The sequence below is a fragment of the Salvelinus fontinalis genome, chromosome 4, assembly GCF_029448725.1.
Source record: "Salvelinus fontinalis isolate EN_2023a chromosome 4, ASM2944872v1, whole genome shotgun sequence".
NCBI classification, from domain to species: domain Eukaryota; kingdom Metazoa; phylum Chordata; class Actinopteri; order Salmoniformes; family Salmonidae; genus Salvelinus; species Salvelinus fontinalis.
Genome location: NC_074668.1, coordinates 11,570,684 through 11,586,503, shown reverse-complemented (window position 1 = coordinate 11,586,503; position 15,820 = coordinate 11,570,684). Strand labels below are relative to the sequence as shown.

Below are 15,820 nucleotides of genomic sequence, written 5' to 3'. Positions count from 1 at the left end.
TGATTACCCAGCGCCCCCCCTGCGGAAGTAAGACAAAGTTCACCCTGATAGCTGTTAACACTCTAGTCGTTGCCCTGCTGTCTTTGCATACTACCAGCACAGTTTTGAATCTGGACACAAAGTTAAAATCCAGAACTACTTCATCATGTCTGTGCCTTTGGTTTTCGACGGGAAAGTTGTTATTGTCACTGGGGCCGGTGGAGGTAAATGACTGCTATCTTATGCTAACATAGCTAGCTTCATTGGGATATGCTCATTTTGTTAACTAGCTACGTTGTGCAAGGTGGTGTTGTGTTTTAGTGGTGGTTGACATGGTTGTGAATCCATTGTAGGGATTATGGCCAGGGGTATTCTTATTTGTCTGGTAGCAACAGTGGCTAACTAGCTAGCTATCCTAACCAGCAGCAGTGCTTGGTGGCTAGGCGCTATGTCAGAAAGTAGCCAACTTGCTAAGTTACTTGAGCAAGTTACCCACTGCTGTCATTGTTGCAACACTTTATACTTGAATCTGATATCGCTCGGCCACACAGGACAAAGTACATTTAGTTCATTCCAGATAGCTTATGTGAGAGCATTCTTGCAAAAAAGTACCCAGTAGCCCATCCACGCATTACGACAACATGGACTGTGCTGGACACTTTGCTGCAACCGTAAGTCTTATTTAACTTTTTCATTTGACCAAGTATTAACTTAAACTTATTTCCATAGGACTTGGGAGAGAATATGCTTTGGCTTTTGGTGAGAGGGGTGCCTCAGTAGTTGGTAAGTATTGTGAATGTATATTTTTAAGATGTAACGTTACATTAAATAAGCTGGCAACTATACAGAAAATATGCTGTTCAATGCTTAGTTCTTGGTTTAATTGTTTATCTTTTCTCTGCACATAGTTAATGACCTTGGAGGAGATATTAAAGGGGGAGGGAAGAGCTCTGATGCTGCTGATAAAGTCGTGGAAGAGATAAAAGCCAAGGGAGGCAAAGCAGTGGCTAACTATGGTGGGTAGATGGACCAAGTTATCTAACTCCATTTGAACTTTTGCACAGGGTTCAAGAGTCTTGCGTGCCAACCTTCCAAATCCTGTCTAGAGCCCTGGAATCTGAAGTTAGGTTCAAGGCTATGTGGGCAGGTTACAGGGCAAAATCACAGCCTTGATACAGTCTCATTCCATCCTTCCATTGCCCAATTTTTCTTCCTTATGTTTTTTTTTGAGCCCTCAATGAAACTGACTGTTGACATCCATAACTGTTTAGGAGCATTATATCAGCTGTGAAAAGAAGCCATGCACATTTGTCTACTGTTTTGACGTTTCCATTTTTTTCCTGGCCACCCAGAAGAGACTGGTTTCTTTCTTCCCAGAGTTTCTTTGCCACCATCACACCTTGGTTAGGCATTTTGGGGGTTTATTCTCATGTTTGTTTACCTGCTCATATTTACCCCACAGATTCTGTAGAAGATGGAGAGAAATTGATCCAGACTGCCCTGGATGCTTTTGGGCGAATAGGTATGTATTTAGACAACTGTTTTTCTTGTTTAAAACCAATAACACTATGTACATAGCATGATTATACAATGCATTTGGAAAATATTCAGACTCTTGGACTTTTTAAAAACATTTTATGTTACAGCTTTGTGTCTTCTTGGGTATGACACTACAAGTATGGGGAAAAACTCCCCAAATACAGGTGTGCTGTTCTTTGCAGATCCCCTCAAGTTCTGTCAGGTTGTATGGGGAGCGTCGCTGCACAGCTATTTTCAGGTCTCTCCAGAGATGTTGAAGTCCGGGCTCTGGCTGGGCCACTCAAGGACATTCAGAGACTTGTCCAGAAGCCACTCCCGTGTTGTCTTGACCGTGTGCTTAGGTTTGTCCTGTTGGGAGGTGAACCTTTGCCCCAGCCTGAGGTTCGGAGCACTCTGGAGCAGATTTTCCCTCGAGCTTGACCAGTCTCCCAGTCCCTGCCACTGGAAAAACATCCCCACAGCATGATGCTGCCACCACCATGCTTCACCCTAGGGAGGGTGCCAAGTCTCCTCCAGATGTGATGCTTGGCATTCAGGCCAAAGAGTTACATTTTTGTTAGTAGACCAGCGAATCTTGTTTCTCATTTTCTGAGAGTATTTAGGCGCTTTTTGGCTAACTTCAAGCGGTCTGTCATGTGGCTCTGGCCACTCTACCATATAGGCCTGATTGGTGGAGTGCTGCAGAGATGGTTGTCCATCTGGAAGGTTCTCCCATCTGCACAGAGAAACTCGAGAGCTCTGTCAGTGACCATCGGGTTCTTGGTCAGGGAGGTGACCAAGGCTCTTCTCTGATTGCTCAGTTTGGCCAGGCTGCTAGCTCTATGAAGTGTCTTGGTTGTTCCAAACTTCTTCCATTTAACATTGCTGGAGAACGGATATCTTGGGGACCTTCAATGCTGCAGTCATTTTTTTGGTACCCTTCCTCAGATCTGTGCCTCCAATCCTGTCTCTGAGCTCTACGGACAATTCTTTGATCTCATGGCTTGGTTTTTGCTTAGACATGCACTGACAACTGTGTGACCTTTATATATAGAGAGATGTGTGCCTTACCAAATCATGTCCAATCAAAATAATTTACCACAGGTGGACTCCAATCAAGTTGTAGAAACATCAAGGATGATGACTGGTAACAGGATGCACCTGAGCTCAATTTCAAGCCTCATAGCAAAGGGTCTGAATACTTATGTAAATAAGGTATTTCAGTTATGTTATATAAATTTGCAAACATTTTTGCTTTGTCATTTTGGGGGGAGGTCTGAATAAGGCTGTAACAAAAGTCAAGGGGTCTGAATACTTTCTGAATGCATTGTATGTTCAGGCTTGATTGAGCACACAAGTACATGTTAATGTGCAAATGGTTTGTTTTGGCATCTTACAGTACATGATTTGGTGATAAGAATTTTGTTTTTAACAGACCTGTTGCTTATCTTTTTCAGATATTGTTGTTAATAATGCTGGGTAAGAATGTGATTTATCTAAATCCTTTTAATCAGATTTGATGACCACTTTTTGCTAAATAAACTAAACTGTAGTGTTTCAGATGGATATGTGACATGGAAAACTATTCCATTTTACTCAATGTATATAATAGAATAGAGGTCAAAGTGAACAACACCCTGTTTTATTGATTTCAAGGATACTTCGGGATCGTTCCTTTGGCAGAACGAGTGATTTGGATTGGGGTAAGGAGTTTATTTCTGAGTACACGTTCATTCTGTCCATCACGGAAGGAGAATATTGCATATTAAACAGTCATATGGAATGAATAGTAAATGTCTATCAGGCTGGAGAAGAGCTTTAATTCCAAGGACTTTAGCTTAGAGAAATTAATGACAAATACAGTCTGAGTAGTAATTTGCAAGAACAGGATAACCTCTACATAGTTATTGTAATGCAACATTCGAGCCTGGTTCCTCTCTAGATTTCTTCCTGGTTCTGGCCTTTCTAGGGAGTTTTTCCTAGCCACCGTGCTTCTACATTTGCATTGCTTGCTGTTTGGGGTTTTAGGCTGGGTTTCTGTACAGCACTTTGTGACAACGGCTGATGTAAAAAGGGCTTTATAAATACATTTGCTTGTATTTCAGACCTCATCCATAGAGTCCACCTGAGAGGGTCCTTCATGGTCACTAGAGCTGCCTGGAACCACATGAAGAACCAGAAGTTTGGGAGGTGATGACAAGGGTCAGACCAGCACCATGTTGCCTATGTAAAAGGAAGTAGAGCTGACCTCTGCTGAATCCCATATCATACCCTAGAGCAGGCTCTGCAGTCCTGTAGATCAGTGTGGATTGGATAGGAATAAGCAACATGGTAATTGTCTTCTGATAGCCTGGATGGAATTCTCACCACCGCTTTGCTGTTATCTATTCAAGGGGTTCTTAAAGTTGGGTCTGTGTAGGTACTTCAGGGGGTTGCGGCTAGATTGCGCCCCCCCCCCCCCCACACACACACTATTATTGTTTAAAAAAAAATATATATATATTAACATTTTTATTTAATCTCCTATTTCTGTTCTTAACCCTGGCCTACATGGGCCTGGGAGGCTCACAGGGATATTGGTATCCACAGTACTCCACCAATTGTATATATAATTATTATTTTTTTTTCCCACAACTTCATACAACAAAATTCCCAATGATAAATTGTGTAGAATTGCAGGAGATTTGCTTGAAAATGGCAAAATTTGCAACCCATGCCAAGAGATGGGCCTTTAAAATGTTCCTGCTCGAGACTTGGTTTGTCCGGACATGCACTGCCAGAGTCCTAGTAAAACTCCCTGCATGTTATTTTTATCTCACTCAAGTTGTTCTGATTATGAGGGGGGGTCCCTGATGACTTTGCCATCACAAAAGGGGTCCCAGGGCCCAAAAAGTTTGAGAACCCCCTGACCCATTCAATAATTTCAGCTCATAAGCAGTGCCTAGGGATTCAGAATTCCTTTTGTACATCCAATCAATCCAGCTCTCATACTGAGCACACTCCAAACAGTTAGGTAATGGCCGCTGCAGACTATAGACCTGTTTCAGGTTTGCGCACAGGTGGACCCTGTCTTAAATTAATGTAGAGAAATCATCCTGATGATACCCCTTGATTTGCAGCATCGGCACCAAGAATACGTAAGAAAACGGTCTTCAAATGTTCTAGAATAGTTTTTAGGTGGTTGTTAGCTTTTGACAGGTAGTGAAGCGGATGGGTTTCTTAACTATTGTTATTGCCACGTGCCTGAAACAGCCTTGAGTCTAATTCAGTGCACAGTGTTGAATCAACGTGCCACGGTGCTCTGTCTGTGCCCAGGATCATCATGACTTCATCGGCTGCTGGCATCTACGGCAATTTTGGGCAGGCGAACTACAGCGCGGCGAAGCTGGGTCTGCTGGGATTGGCCAACACCCTAGCCATCGAGGGCCAAAAGTACAACATCCACTGCAACACCATCGCCCCGACCGCAGGCTCACGCCTCACAGAGACTGTTATGCCCCCAGGTCAGAGGAGCCGCTGAGAAACTGCTCTAAACAGGCTGAGCAGCCCACATTACTGGGTCATCTTATTAAGACTCAATGATTTGAGTTGATCTGTTGTGTAATATTGCGATGAGTTACCAGTGCTTGACATGTCCTGATGGGTGCCTGTACTCATTGTGGGTGCCAGTATTGTTTACATTTAGATGCAGGAGCTCTACATAGTTTTGAGCTAATATTATAAGGCCTGAGGAGTTGTGGTATATGGCCGAAATACCACGGCTAAGGGCTGTTCTTATGCGCAACTGAACATGGTGTGCCTGGATACAGCCCATAGCCGTGTTATATTGGCAATATACCAGAAATCCCAGAGGTGCCTTATTGCTATTACAAACTGGGTACCAATGTAATTAGAGCAGTAAAAATAAATATTTTTGGCATACCTGTGGTATACGGCCTGATATACCATGGCTTTCAGTCAATCAGCATTCCGGGCTCAAACCACCCAGTTTAATTACAGGAACTCGATCAGTAGAAAACATTTGAGGTGCCGGTACTCTGCGCCAGTGATCTGCCTAAGTCAAGCACTGTTGCATCATGTAATATTGACATGTAAATTTGTTACTAAAGTTACCTGCTATTGTCAAACTAGTGCACACTCAAACTAAGTAAACACTGAGATTAATCATGCGTTCTGACAAATAACGTTTATTTATGGGTTTGGGCGTTTAATGAGGTGTCGTAGATTGCTTTGGTGGCCTCTGCTTGGCTGACATCTGTGATTTTTCTTCTCTGGTGTCTGCCACGTGATGCCCTTTTAATATCCCATATGAAAGTCGTGTGATACTGTCCTGTTTGCTGGTATTAAAAAAAGTATCTCAAACTGTAGGACATGGGAGTCAAACTCATTCCACGGAGGGCCGAGTGTCTCGGGTTTTCACTCCTCCCTTGTGCTTGATTGATGAATTAAGGTCATTAATTAGTAAGGAACTCCCCTCACCTGGTTGTTTAGGTCTTCATTGAGAAAGGGAAAAAACAGAAATCTGCGGACACTCGGTCCTCTGTGGAATGAGTTCGACACCCCTGTCCTATGGTTTATGAAGTTTAAAAATATATATGTGTATATACCAGCAAAAGGCTGGTATATCCCCACAATGTGCATACCTTTTCATGTTATTAGCAACTTAACATTTTGTTTTTTTTGTCGTAGATCTGTTGGAGTCCTTGAAAGCAGAATACGTGGCTCCCCTAGTTCTGTGGCTGTCTCATGACCAGTGTCAGGAAAATGGAGGCCTGTTCGAGGTTTGTTAGAGAACTATATGAAATGTTCACCTATGCCTTAAACTGTATCGGGCTTACTCCCAATCCTTACTGATTATTCTGTTAATGTTATTCTCCTGTTTAGGTTGGTGCTGGCTGGATTGGAAAATGTGAGTTGATCTTATTATTCTCATTTGGGAGTATTTTCACCGTTCTACAATATTTTCCATCAATGTGTTTGTGTAGTGCGCTGGGAGCGTTCACAGGGCTGCATTGTGAGGAACAAGAACCAGGGCATGTTTCCTGAGACTGTACGAGACCAGTGGGACAACATCTGTGACTTCACCAATGCCACCAAACCTGCCAACATAAATGGTAACCAAGTCAAGCAGCCCTTAGATTGAACACCTATGCTGGCATATTTTGCCTCTGTCAGATACGCTACAGATATTAGTCATTGACTTATACACAGATGTATTGAATTTAAACTTTAAATATATATTTTCTAACAATAGTATAAAATGCAGAAAATTACTGACTAGGTAGGTGTCAGTGAAACATTCAAATAATAGTCCACTTGCAGTAAATGCTGGAACTCTTTTGTTGTTGTAATAACAACCACTTTCATGGGACAAGGTCTGCAGTTTAAACAGAGTGGCTGACCAGGGATCAAAGAGAAGGGGGGGGGGACAAGCCAGCAATCCAGTGAACAAACTCATTGGCTTGTGCTGCTATGACACAATGTCAATTCCTCCACCGCTATTTCCCCCTCGTCTTTTAATAAAGAGCACAGTATCGAGCGGTGCGTCTTTGGGTCAGACACAGAAGAGAACATGGCAAGTGTTCATCATTATTCTCTCCTCCCTCGGCTTGCCCTTGGATGTGCAACAGCAGCATGGGGGTGGCAGCCTCCAGAGGAGTGCCTCATTACCATGACTTTGTAGTGCTCCTCATTTGTACCTTATTAGTGGACTTGTGGCCGTCTTTGTTCCACAACATCCTTATTGAGTGACTGTAATGAATCTCCTCTTTTCCCATTTTTTTTATATTTTTTTTAAAGAGTCCTTGGCCACATTGGTGGAGGTGCTGTCAAGAGTGGAGACTGAGGGAATTGCCCCCAACCTCACCAGTGCTATGGCCACTGCTGCATCTGGGACCAGTCCTGTGAGTGGAGAGGTTAACAGTACTAGGCTGGAATGAAGTGACATGCATGTTGGTGACAGATGGTCCCATAATGATGCTCTGTGGGCGATGTCTTCAAAGATGTCTGTTTGGAGTGTCTTTGACACCAAGGGGCCATGGCTCCAAGTCAAACAGTCCCTTGCAGGCTGATGTCAGTGTATCCCTAGTTGACCTACGGGGCCTGGTTCTACCAAAAGGCATGCTTAGTAACGACATGGCTTGTGTCCACTTCGTACTGTGCCGATTGTCACTGTGCTTCCCCTTCAGCTGGAGGCGGTGGGACAGAAGCTTCCGGAGTCGACCTTCAGCTACTCCCAAACTCAGTGCATCCTGTACGCCCTGGGGGTGGGCATGTCCACCAAGGATGACGACCACCTCAAGTTCCTGTACGAGGGCCACGAGGACTTTACCTGTCTGCCCACCTTCGGGGTCATACCCTCCCAGGCGGCCATGATGGACGGAGGGCTAGGTTCCGTGCCTGGACTTAACTTTGACTTCACCAGGGTAAAAGTTCCAGGAAACGATCCCAATCATCTTTATTTCCCCCAAGTACAGTAGAATTTACAGTTTATATGCATTATATAGAAAATAGATGAGGTAAACTCAGAACTCATCCCATACAGAAGTGGCAAAGCAACTGTTGCTGTTCTCACAGATTTCATTTAGTGGGTAAATAATACATTTTATTTTGCTAGGAGCAAAGACTAACTGAAACCGCTATTGTAACCATAACCAATTTACTCACCTTTGTTCATTCTGATATTGTCCCTCTCTCTCAGTTGTTGCACGGAGAGCAGTATCTGGAGCTTTTCAAACCATTACCCACCTCTGGTATGTGTGCCCATTACAGATTCTAAGTACCTCTGAGAACAACATTTTCTGCTTACAAAAGCCTGTTATTTAAAATAATTTGTCTGTATTTGCAGGAACACTGACGTCTCAGGCTAGAATCGCAGATGTGTTAGACAAAGGATCTGGCGCAGTCATTCTCCTGGATGGTTAGTTTTGTTACGCTTCCTTGTCCCTGAGAATTAGTGTGGTAGTGTGAAGGGTATGTATGTGATGTTCCACAGGGTTGCATGAGATGAGCAAAGAAATAGCAGAGGAACTTTAAGAATTAGTTATGGACCTGATATTAAAGGAAGGAAATTGAACACATGCAGTCCAAAAGTTTCTTTCAGAGAAACATGAAAGAATATTTTATTTTCTCCTGTGGAATGTTAAAAAAAAAAGAGAAAAAAAAGTTTCATTATTGGTGAAAAAAAATAAAGAAGCTATTTAGCAGGCACTTTTATCCAAAGCGACTTAATCATGTGCACACATTTGAAGTCCACTGTCCTGGCATTGCAGCACCACGCTGTACCAACTGAGCTACAGAGGACCATTTGGAAGATAATAACATTGTCTTTCTCCACAGTCCACACGTACAGTGGTAAAGAGCTGGTGTGTTACAACCAGTACTCTCTGTTCATCGTGGGGGCTGGTGGCTTTGGAGGAAAGAGAACATCTGATAAAGCAATGGTAACAAGGAGTCTGTTTACACCACCAATGCTTTCAAACTATTCAGAAGTACTACCATTTTTTTCTAGAACAAAATGGTTGACACGACCTATTTTTCTTTCAACGTAACTTAATCTCACTCTTTCAGAGCACAGTGGCGCATCCAAACAGAACTCCTGATGCTGTGATGACTGACACCACAACAAGGGACCAGGTTTGTTTTTCATCTAATGTATACACTGATTTTTACTACTAGTGCCCAAACTGTTAGGATTTTTTTCAAAAGTTGACGCATCAAGTAAGTAGCCATAATGGCTCAACGGGAGGCCGACTCTCAGGATATTTCTGAAAGGAGCGACTTGACATTGATTCCACACTTTCAGGCTGCCTTGTATCGTCTGAGTGGGGACTGGAACCCCCTCCACATAGACCCCAGCTTTGCAGCAATGGGAGGTGAGTCTTTTGACCTGGTACCAGATCTGTTTTGGCAATCGTGTCAACTCCCTTGTCATGCCAAAAGAAGAGTGCTAAGGAGTTGACATGATTGCACCAACAGATCCGGCACCAGGCTTTGAGTCTTCTATATGAATATAACACTGCACAGTGTTATGCAGGATATTGTGTTGACTCATAAAGACCTCTTCAATTTTTCAGGATTCAAATCCCCTATTCTGCATGGCCTGTGCTCCTTTGGGTTTGCAGCTAGGCATGTGCTGAAGCAGTATGCCAACAACGATGCCTCCAGATTCAAGTCCATCAAGGTGAAGCACGATCTTGGTAGTAACGTCATAGACTGAATAGAACGGCCGTTTCCATTCAAGTCAATGATGGCATAATGGGGGGACTGGCGGCCGTTGCGAGTGTACTCATCAATCTGTGCTGTGATTTGTTGAGTCAGCTCAACTGACATAACAAAAAATATATTAAATTGCATGAGCAACATCAGTTAACTTTCTACATTACCATGGAAACTAGGCAGCCATTGCAAGTGTACCTATGAGTTTACCGGTCAAATTGCCAGGGTTAGAGGTTCCAAGCCCATTCTATGTTAACAGTTCCCTATATCTTTTTGGAGCTTGGCACGTAAGAAAAATAAGAACACCCTACCGTTGCTCGTACCTTTTCTTACACTTGTCTCTTGACTATCACTGATAGCTGCTTTAGTGTTTGACTTATGACTGTGAGATGTGGTTGTCTCACCTAGCTACCTTAAGATGGGTGCTCTCACTGTAAGTCACTCTGAATAAGAGTGTCTGCTAAATGTCTAGAATTGAAAATGTAATCAGCTGTTTAAAAAAAAAAAATCATTTTTTCCCCTGGTCCCTACCGTTCCTTCAGGTTCGCTTTGTAAAGCCAGTGCTACCAGGCCAGTCCCTACAGACTGAGATGTGGAAAGAAGGAAACCGAATTCACATTCAGTGCAAAGTAAGCAGTTTTATCATGGTTGTGCTAGAGGTTAATAGTGATCCATTAAGATTGAAAGAATTACCCAAATGAGGTCCAGTAACCTCTTTCCATGCGATACAGAATATCTATGTTAAATTGATTTGGGTTATGTCTTATTCCTCAGGTCAAAGAGAGCGGTGCTGTGGTTTTGTCAGGTGCCTATGTGGACTTGCATGCTGCTGCAGATGGCTCCCCACAAATTCTTCCTGAGGTACATCAGTCAGACTATTCATGTGTGACGCAAAAACACAAAGGTGGAAATGACCTCTGACTAGTTTTTCCTGTTTTGAACCCTTCTAGGCAGGGGGACTCAAGAGTGAGCTGGTGTTTGCTGAGATCGGCCGTCGCATTAAGGACCTAGGGGCTGAGATGGTGAAGAAGGTCAATGCAGTGTTTGGCTGGGAGATCACCAAGGGGGGAAACACTGCAGCCCAGTGGAGTAAGTGAACCCTTGTTGCTTTCCAAGCCCTCCTGTCAATCAATGCAGTCATGTTGAACCTATGCGGCCTGCTTCCCGGGCCCTGATTTTAAGCCAAGTCCTGGACTAAAAATTATTCTCGATGGAGAATTACCATTGTGCACTTTAGTCTACTACTAAACTTAATCTGGGAAACTGGCCCATAGTGTGAATGCCTAAACCATATTTTCATTATGCTCTCCCCCAGCCATTGATTTGAAAACTGGAGCTGGTGCCTTGCACAAGGGCCCATACAGTGGCAAAACCGACGTGACCATCACTGTATCTGATGATGACTTCATGGAAATAGTGCAGGGAAAACTGAACCCTCAGAAGGTACAAACATCTCCCCAAGCCTACATGCCTGGCAACATCTGTGAGACACTGTAGAAAGCTGGAAGATGACTCAGCAGAGAGCACTGCCAATGTTTGCACATTCACACTTCAAAGCTTTTTACATTTATTTTTTAAACTAAGTACATCCCAGTAAGAGTGGGTTTCCTTGGCAGGAATGAGCTACATTTCACCTTTTCATTGTTTTGTGACTTTAGATTAGGGATGGACAACTGGCAGCCCTCCTTTTTTGTAGGCCCGCCGATCAATTTCTGTAAAATAAAATGTTTGGGGGTGGAGGGAACTCGACTTAATGTTGAGAGGTAGAATACACAAGGTGCAGTTTCTCAACAACATTTCACTTAGGGCCCCCAAAAGGCTAGGATTGCCTTTTACTGCCTGTGTGGGTATGCAGACCTGTGAGCCACTGCAGCCCATCATGAGTTCAGATTTTTTTGTGTGGCTCCCGCCCCAATCAAAGTTGCCCAGCCCTGATTTTTCTACAGAACAAAAATATAAACGCAACATGTGAAATGTTGGTTTCATGTGCTGAAATAAAATATCCCAGACATTTTTTCATATGCGCAAAAAGCTTTTCTCTCAATTGTGTGCACAAATTTGTTGACATCCCTGTTAGTGAGCATGTCTCCTCTGCCAAGATAATCCATCCACCTGACAGGTGTGGCATATCAACCAGCTGAGGAAACAGCATGATCATGAAAATAAAAGGCCACTCAAATGTACAGTTTCACACAACGCCACAGATGTCTTGAGGGAGTGTGCAATTAGCATGCTGACTACAGGAAAGTCCTACAGGAAAGAGCTGTTGCAAGAGAATTGAATGTTCATTTCTCTACCATAAACCGCCTCAATGTCATTTTTAGAGAATTTGGCAGTATGTCACAATCGCAGACCATGTGGAAGTCCTGGGTTGGCGTGGTTTACACATCTGGATTCTTCACCTGTGAGATGTTCTGAGACGCGCCACCTGGAAAATGTGGGTTTGCACAACTGAAGAATTACTGCACAAACCGTCTCTGGGAAGTTCAGCTGCGTGCTCGTCGTCCTCACCAGGGTCTTGACCTGACTGCAGTTCAGCATCGCAATTCCTGGAAGCTGAAAATGTCCCAGTTCTTCCATGGCCTGCATACTCACCAGACATGTCACCGTTGAGCATGTTTGGAATGCTCTGGATCGACGTGTACGACAGCGTGTTCCTGTTCCCGCCAATAGCCATGAACTTCACAGATGCCAATGAAGGAGACAACATTCCTCAGGCCACACAAATCAACAACCTGAGCAACTATGCAAAGGAGATGTCGCGCTGCATGAGGCAAATGGTATCACACTGGATACTGACTGGTTTTCTGATCCGACCCTACCAACAAATCTGACCAACTGATGCATATCTGTATTCCCATTCATGTGAAATCCATAGATTAGGCCCTCTTATTTCAATTGACTGATTTCCTTATGAACTGTTAATCTTTTTAAATTGTTGCATTTTATCTTTTTGTTCAGTGTCGCTCCAGGAAGCCCTTAGGTCACTGAGAAAAATATATGTTCATAAGCTGAGACTTGTACTTGTTCTTCCAGGCGTTCTTTGCAGGCAAGCTGAAAGTGCGAGGGAACGTCATGCTGAGCCAGAAGCTGGAGGTGATCCTCAAAGACTATGCCAAACTTTGAGGTTGAGCCACTCAATCAGTTATCTAACTTGTTTCACCTGAGGTAGCAGCATTAATTGCCGATGTGCATAAAGATGGCAGAAGTCATTGTTTTAACACCATCCGCTGAGTTTTTCAAATTGCACCTCTTCTGTTGCACTAGATTTCAATGCAACAACCTAAATGCGAGTTAATGATAATTTGTCCAGTGAGTTAATGCTATTTCAACTAATAGACACCTTACACTGAGATCATTTGTACTTTGACGCTGATGAAATGTATAGCAATGTTTATTAAACATCAACAGCTTTGATGGTTAAGAAGATAGTGCTGATGTGCAATTCTGAATGTTAAGTCAGATGATGGGTGCATGGGGCAAATAAATTACTGGGCTATGCAGTAGGTGGGGCAAACTGTACATGAACAACTGGTGATGCTTGCTGTATTCCAGGGCAATGAAGAAAAGGCTAGCAGAACTTGTCTGCTACATCTTCTCATGAAAATTGCATTTGTGCTCCCAGATTAGGCATTGTTTTTTTTCTCAAGTGACCCTAATGAAATAAAACTGTAGCCATAGTGCAACATGCTACACTAATTTCTAATAAATCTAATGCACTTTCATCATGTGGCTTCTGACGGTGATAAACTTTAATCAAGGTTCCAAACAGACATTAAGTTGCTTTATTATATTACACTTGTAAATCTGACTTAATCGACATATTCATAAAATTAGCTTTCTGAGCATATTCACAGTGTAAAGGAAGAAAAACATGGAACCCCTATTGTATATGATGGTTCTAGTTAAATACTCATCCCTTGTCTGCGATAGCATATTACACTAAGCAATTTGTATATCTCCTACGCCTTGTTGATTAAAGATTTTATTCAATGAGTATGCAGTGAAATGTGTTTTACAGGGACAGCCATAGTTGTACTGCACCCCAGGAGGAAATTAGGATGTAGTGCCTTGCTCGAGAGCACACCGATTTTTCACCTCAGGGATTCGAACCAGCAACCTTTCGGTTACTGGCCCAACGCTCCAACCATAAATCAATGAACTTTGATTCTTATATTAACCATCTGCCCCTGGAGGTGATTAAACAAACCCAATTCTGCATCATGATCAGACAGTATTGTTTAAAACACAATCCATAAATATTACTGGTATTTCACAGAACTTGCTAAAACATCACAGTAAAGTTGTGAGGTGTAGTTTGTTCTATTTACAGAATGCAATAACTATTTTATTAAGAAAGCTTTTCTCCAGCTTATACCCCAAATATAGATTTGTCTACAGCAGCTATGTGACAGTATGTCAAGGGGGTGAAGTTATTGGGAATAATCGATATCACAATATACATGGGCCTAGATTCAATCTATAAGTTTATAAGGTCATTTCCTGAAGGCAATGCATTTTGTAAAAATAAAAAGCTATTTGTCAAACCACACAAGTATCCCACTAAGGCAGCCAAATTCAGATTTTCTTTAAGCCAATCATAAGCTCTGAAAATATCAGATGTGATTGGGCTGCTTGTCTAAATGCATCCTAACTGACAAGCTAGTTAACCAGTTTGTAAAGTCAATTTCATGTTAGCAAAGGTAAATCCACAATTTAAGTGACATCTATGCATCTGTGGTTGATTTGGATGGGAGGAGGAAAGTGCTGTGTTGGAATAAAACAATTTCATACTCTAGACACCCATTCAAATTAATGCTCTCTCTCTTATTGGCTAAAGGAAAGGGCACTTACGTGGTATTACTATAAGTTTCTTGATAGTTACAGCATTCTGTCTAAAATAATCAAGGGGAAGAACAGACCAATTATATTGGTGTCCCCTGATAAGTATGTCCTTATTAAACCTACGTGTGTACCTCAATAAGATGATCACTTGATTGGTCAATTGCACACAAGGTCCAACCAAAACTAAATACCTAGGAGAGATGGGTGCAGTACCAGTATGAGTTAAAGATTTATAAGGACACATCACCACTGTTTGAATCTAGACCACAACAATACTAAACAGAATATTCTACTTACTTAAGGCTTGGCTTGCTCTCTGGGATCTAAACTATGCACTGCATATCATTTTACCTTATTTATGAGCAAACAAAGCCAATTCCTTATGATTCGATAATGTGCTTTATATCAACTGGCCTTAACAACTCAAGCAAGCAGGGATGTCAGTATTTTACAGTCTTAAAATAGATGCAGAGCACTGTAGAAACACCTGACATCCCAAATCATACACTGCACAGATAATCTCATCTCTACACGACTCATCTTGACATGTAAGATTCCAATATGATGATTGCCTTAGAAAAGTGATCACTGGTGAGAGGAGGAAGCTTGCGTCCGTTTTTGAGTGTCCTCTCCTTGTGCAGACAGACAATCAGTCCCTCCACACTCATCTTGTAGTAACTTGTGCAAACAAAGGCAGTCTTGGTCACGTAAACCACAAGCTGACGCTGTGCTGAGTTAGCTAAATTATGAACTTGACGTCGTTCTTCAGGTTGCCATTGTTGACGCTGAAGCGGTCAGGGAGAATCCTCATCTTCATGGTACCGTCGGCCCCACACGAAAAGATGTGGTTGGCCGGGCCCACCTCGATCTGCATCACGCCCGTGCCCAGATTCCGGAACAGGGACTGGCGAGCGTGCTCGTTGGGGAACTGATGCAGTAAGTACTGCGTGGACAGGCTCCACACCTGCAACAACATGCCACAGTCAGGGTTGGAGCCAAAGTAACCTTTTTGTTATACTTGCATACGATTTATGGATTTAAATCTTTAACATGCTATGCAGGGGGGAACCAAATATCTATTGTAATCCTGATTTTCCAATAGGCTGCTCCCACCACCCTACTCCCCTTGAACCTCCCAAAATACACCCATAAACCCACCCACAACTGTTGTTTTTGACCCATCCTAACCCAGTCACCTGGAAAGAATAAACAAGCAACAGGTGCAGTGAGGGGGACTATGCGAGGGGACTATGTGTCTAGT

The 15,820-nt window shown here is 42.8% G+C and overlaps 2 protein-coding genes across 10 annotated transcripts in view; one reads left to right on the top strand and one right to left on the bottom strand.

Moving 5' to 3' along the window:
* Positions 1–10: 10 nt before the first annotated feature.
* hsd17b4 (hydroxysteroid (17-beta) dehydrogenase 4) lies at positions 11–13,710 on the top strand. The gene is made up of 24 exons (XM_055918765.1): positions 11–203; positions 709–762; positions 888–995; positions 1,442–1,501; positions 2,955–2,976; positions 3,154–3,200; positions 3,603–3,687; positions 4,813–5,000; positions 6,187–6,278; positions 6,382–6,406; positions 6,483–6,611; positions 7,297–7,400; positions 7,686–7,922; positions 8,198–8,249; positions 8,345–8,416; positions 8,836–8,939; positions 9,067–9,132; positions 9,302–9,371; positions 9,573–9,679; positions 10,257–10,343; positions 10,489–10,575; positions 10,665–10,803; positions 11,030–11,157; positions 12,751–13,710. Exons 1-24 carry the CDS (start codon positions 146–148, stop codon positions 12,838–12,840), a joined length of 2,211 nt encoding a protein of 736 aa, XP_055774740.1. The 5' UTR covers positions 11–145; the 3' UTR covers positions 12,841–13,710.
* The window catches only part of LOC129853079 (dmX-like protein 1), a 65,435-nt gene continuing 63,100 nt past the window's right edge, over positions 13,486–15,820 (bottom strand). For all 9 annotated transcript variants that reach the window (XM_055918756.1, XM_055918755.1, XM_055918758.1 and 6 more), the window contains one exon: positions 13,486–15,523. In XM_055918756.1, the coding sequence (XP_055774731.1) occupies positions 15,299–15,523 (225 nt within the window). In that variant the 3' untranslated portion in view covers positions 13,486–15,298. The remainder of the gene's footprint in view (positions 15,524–15,820) is intronic.

Coding starts and splice junctions, on each gene's coding strand:
- hsd17b4 (XM_055918765.1), top strand. CDS start 146: ATGTCTGTGCCTTTGGTTTTCGACGGGAAAGTTGTTATTGTCACTGGG. Junction 3,688..4,812: donor AAGAACCAGAAGTTTGGGAG/GTGATGACAAGG, acceptor GTCTGTGCCCAG/GATCATCATGACTTCATCGG. Junction 6,612..7,296: donor CAAACCTGCCAACATAAATG/GTAACCAAGTCA, acceptor TTTTTTTTAAAG/AGTCCTTGGCCACATTGGTG.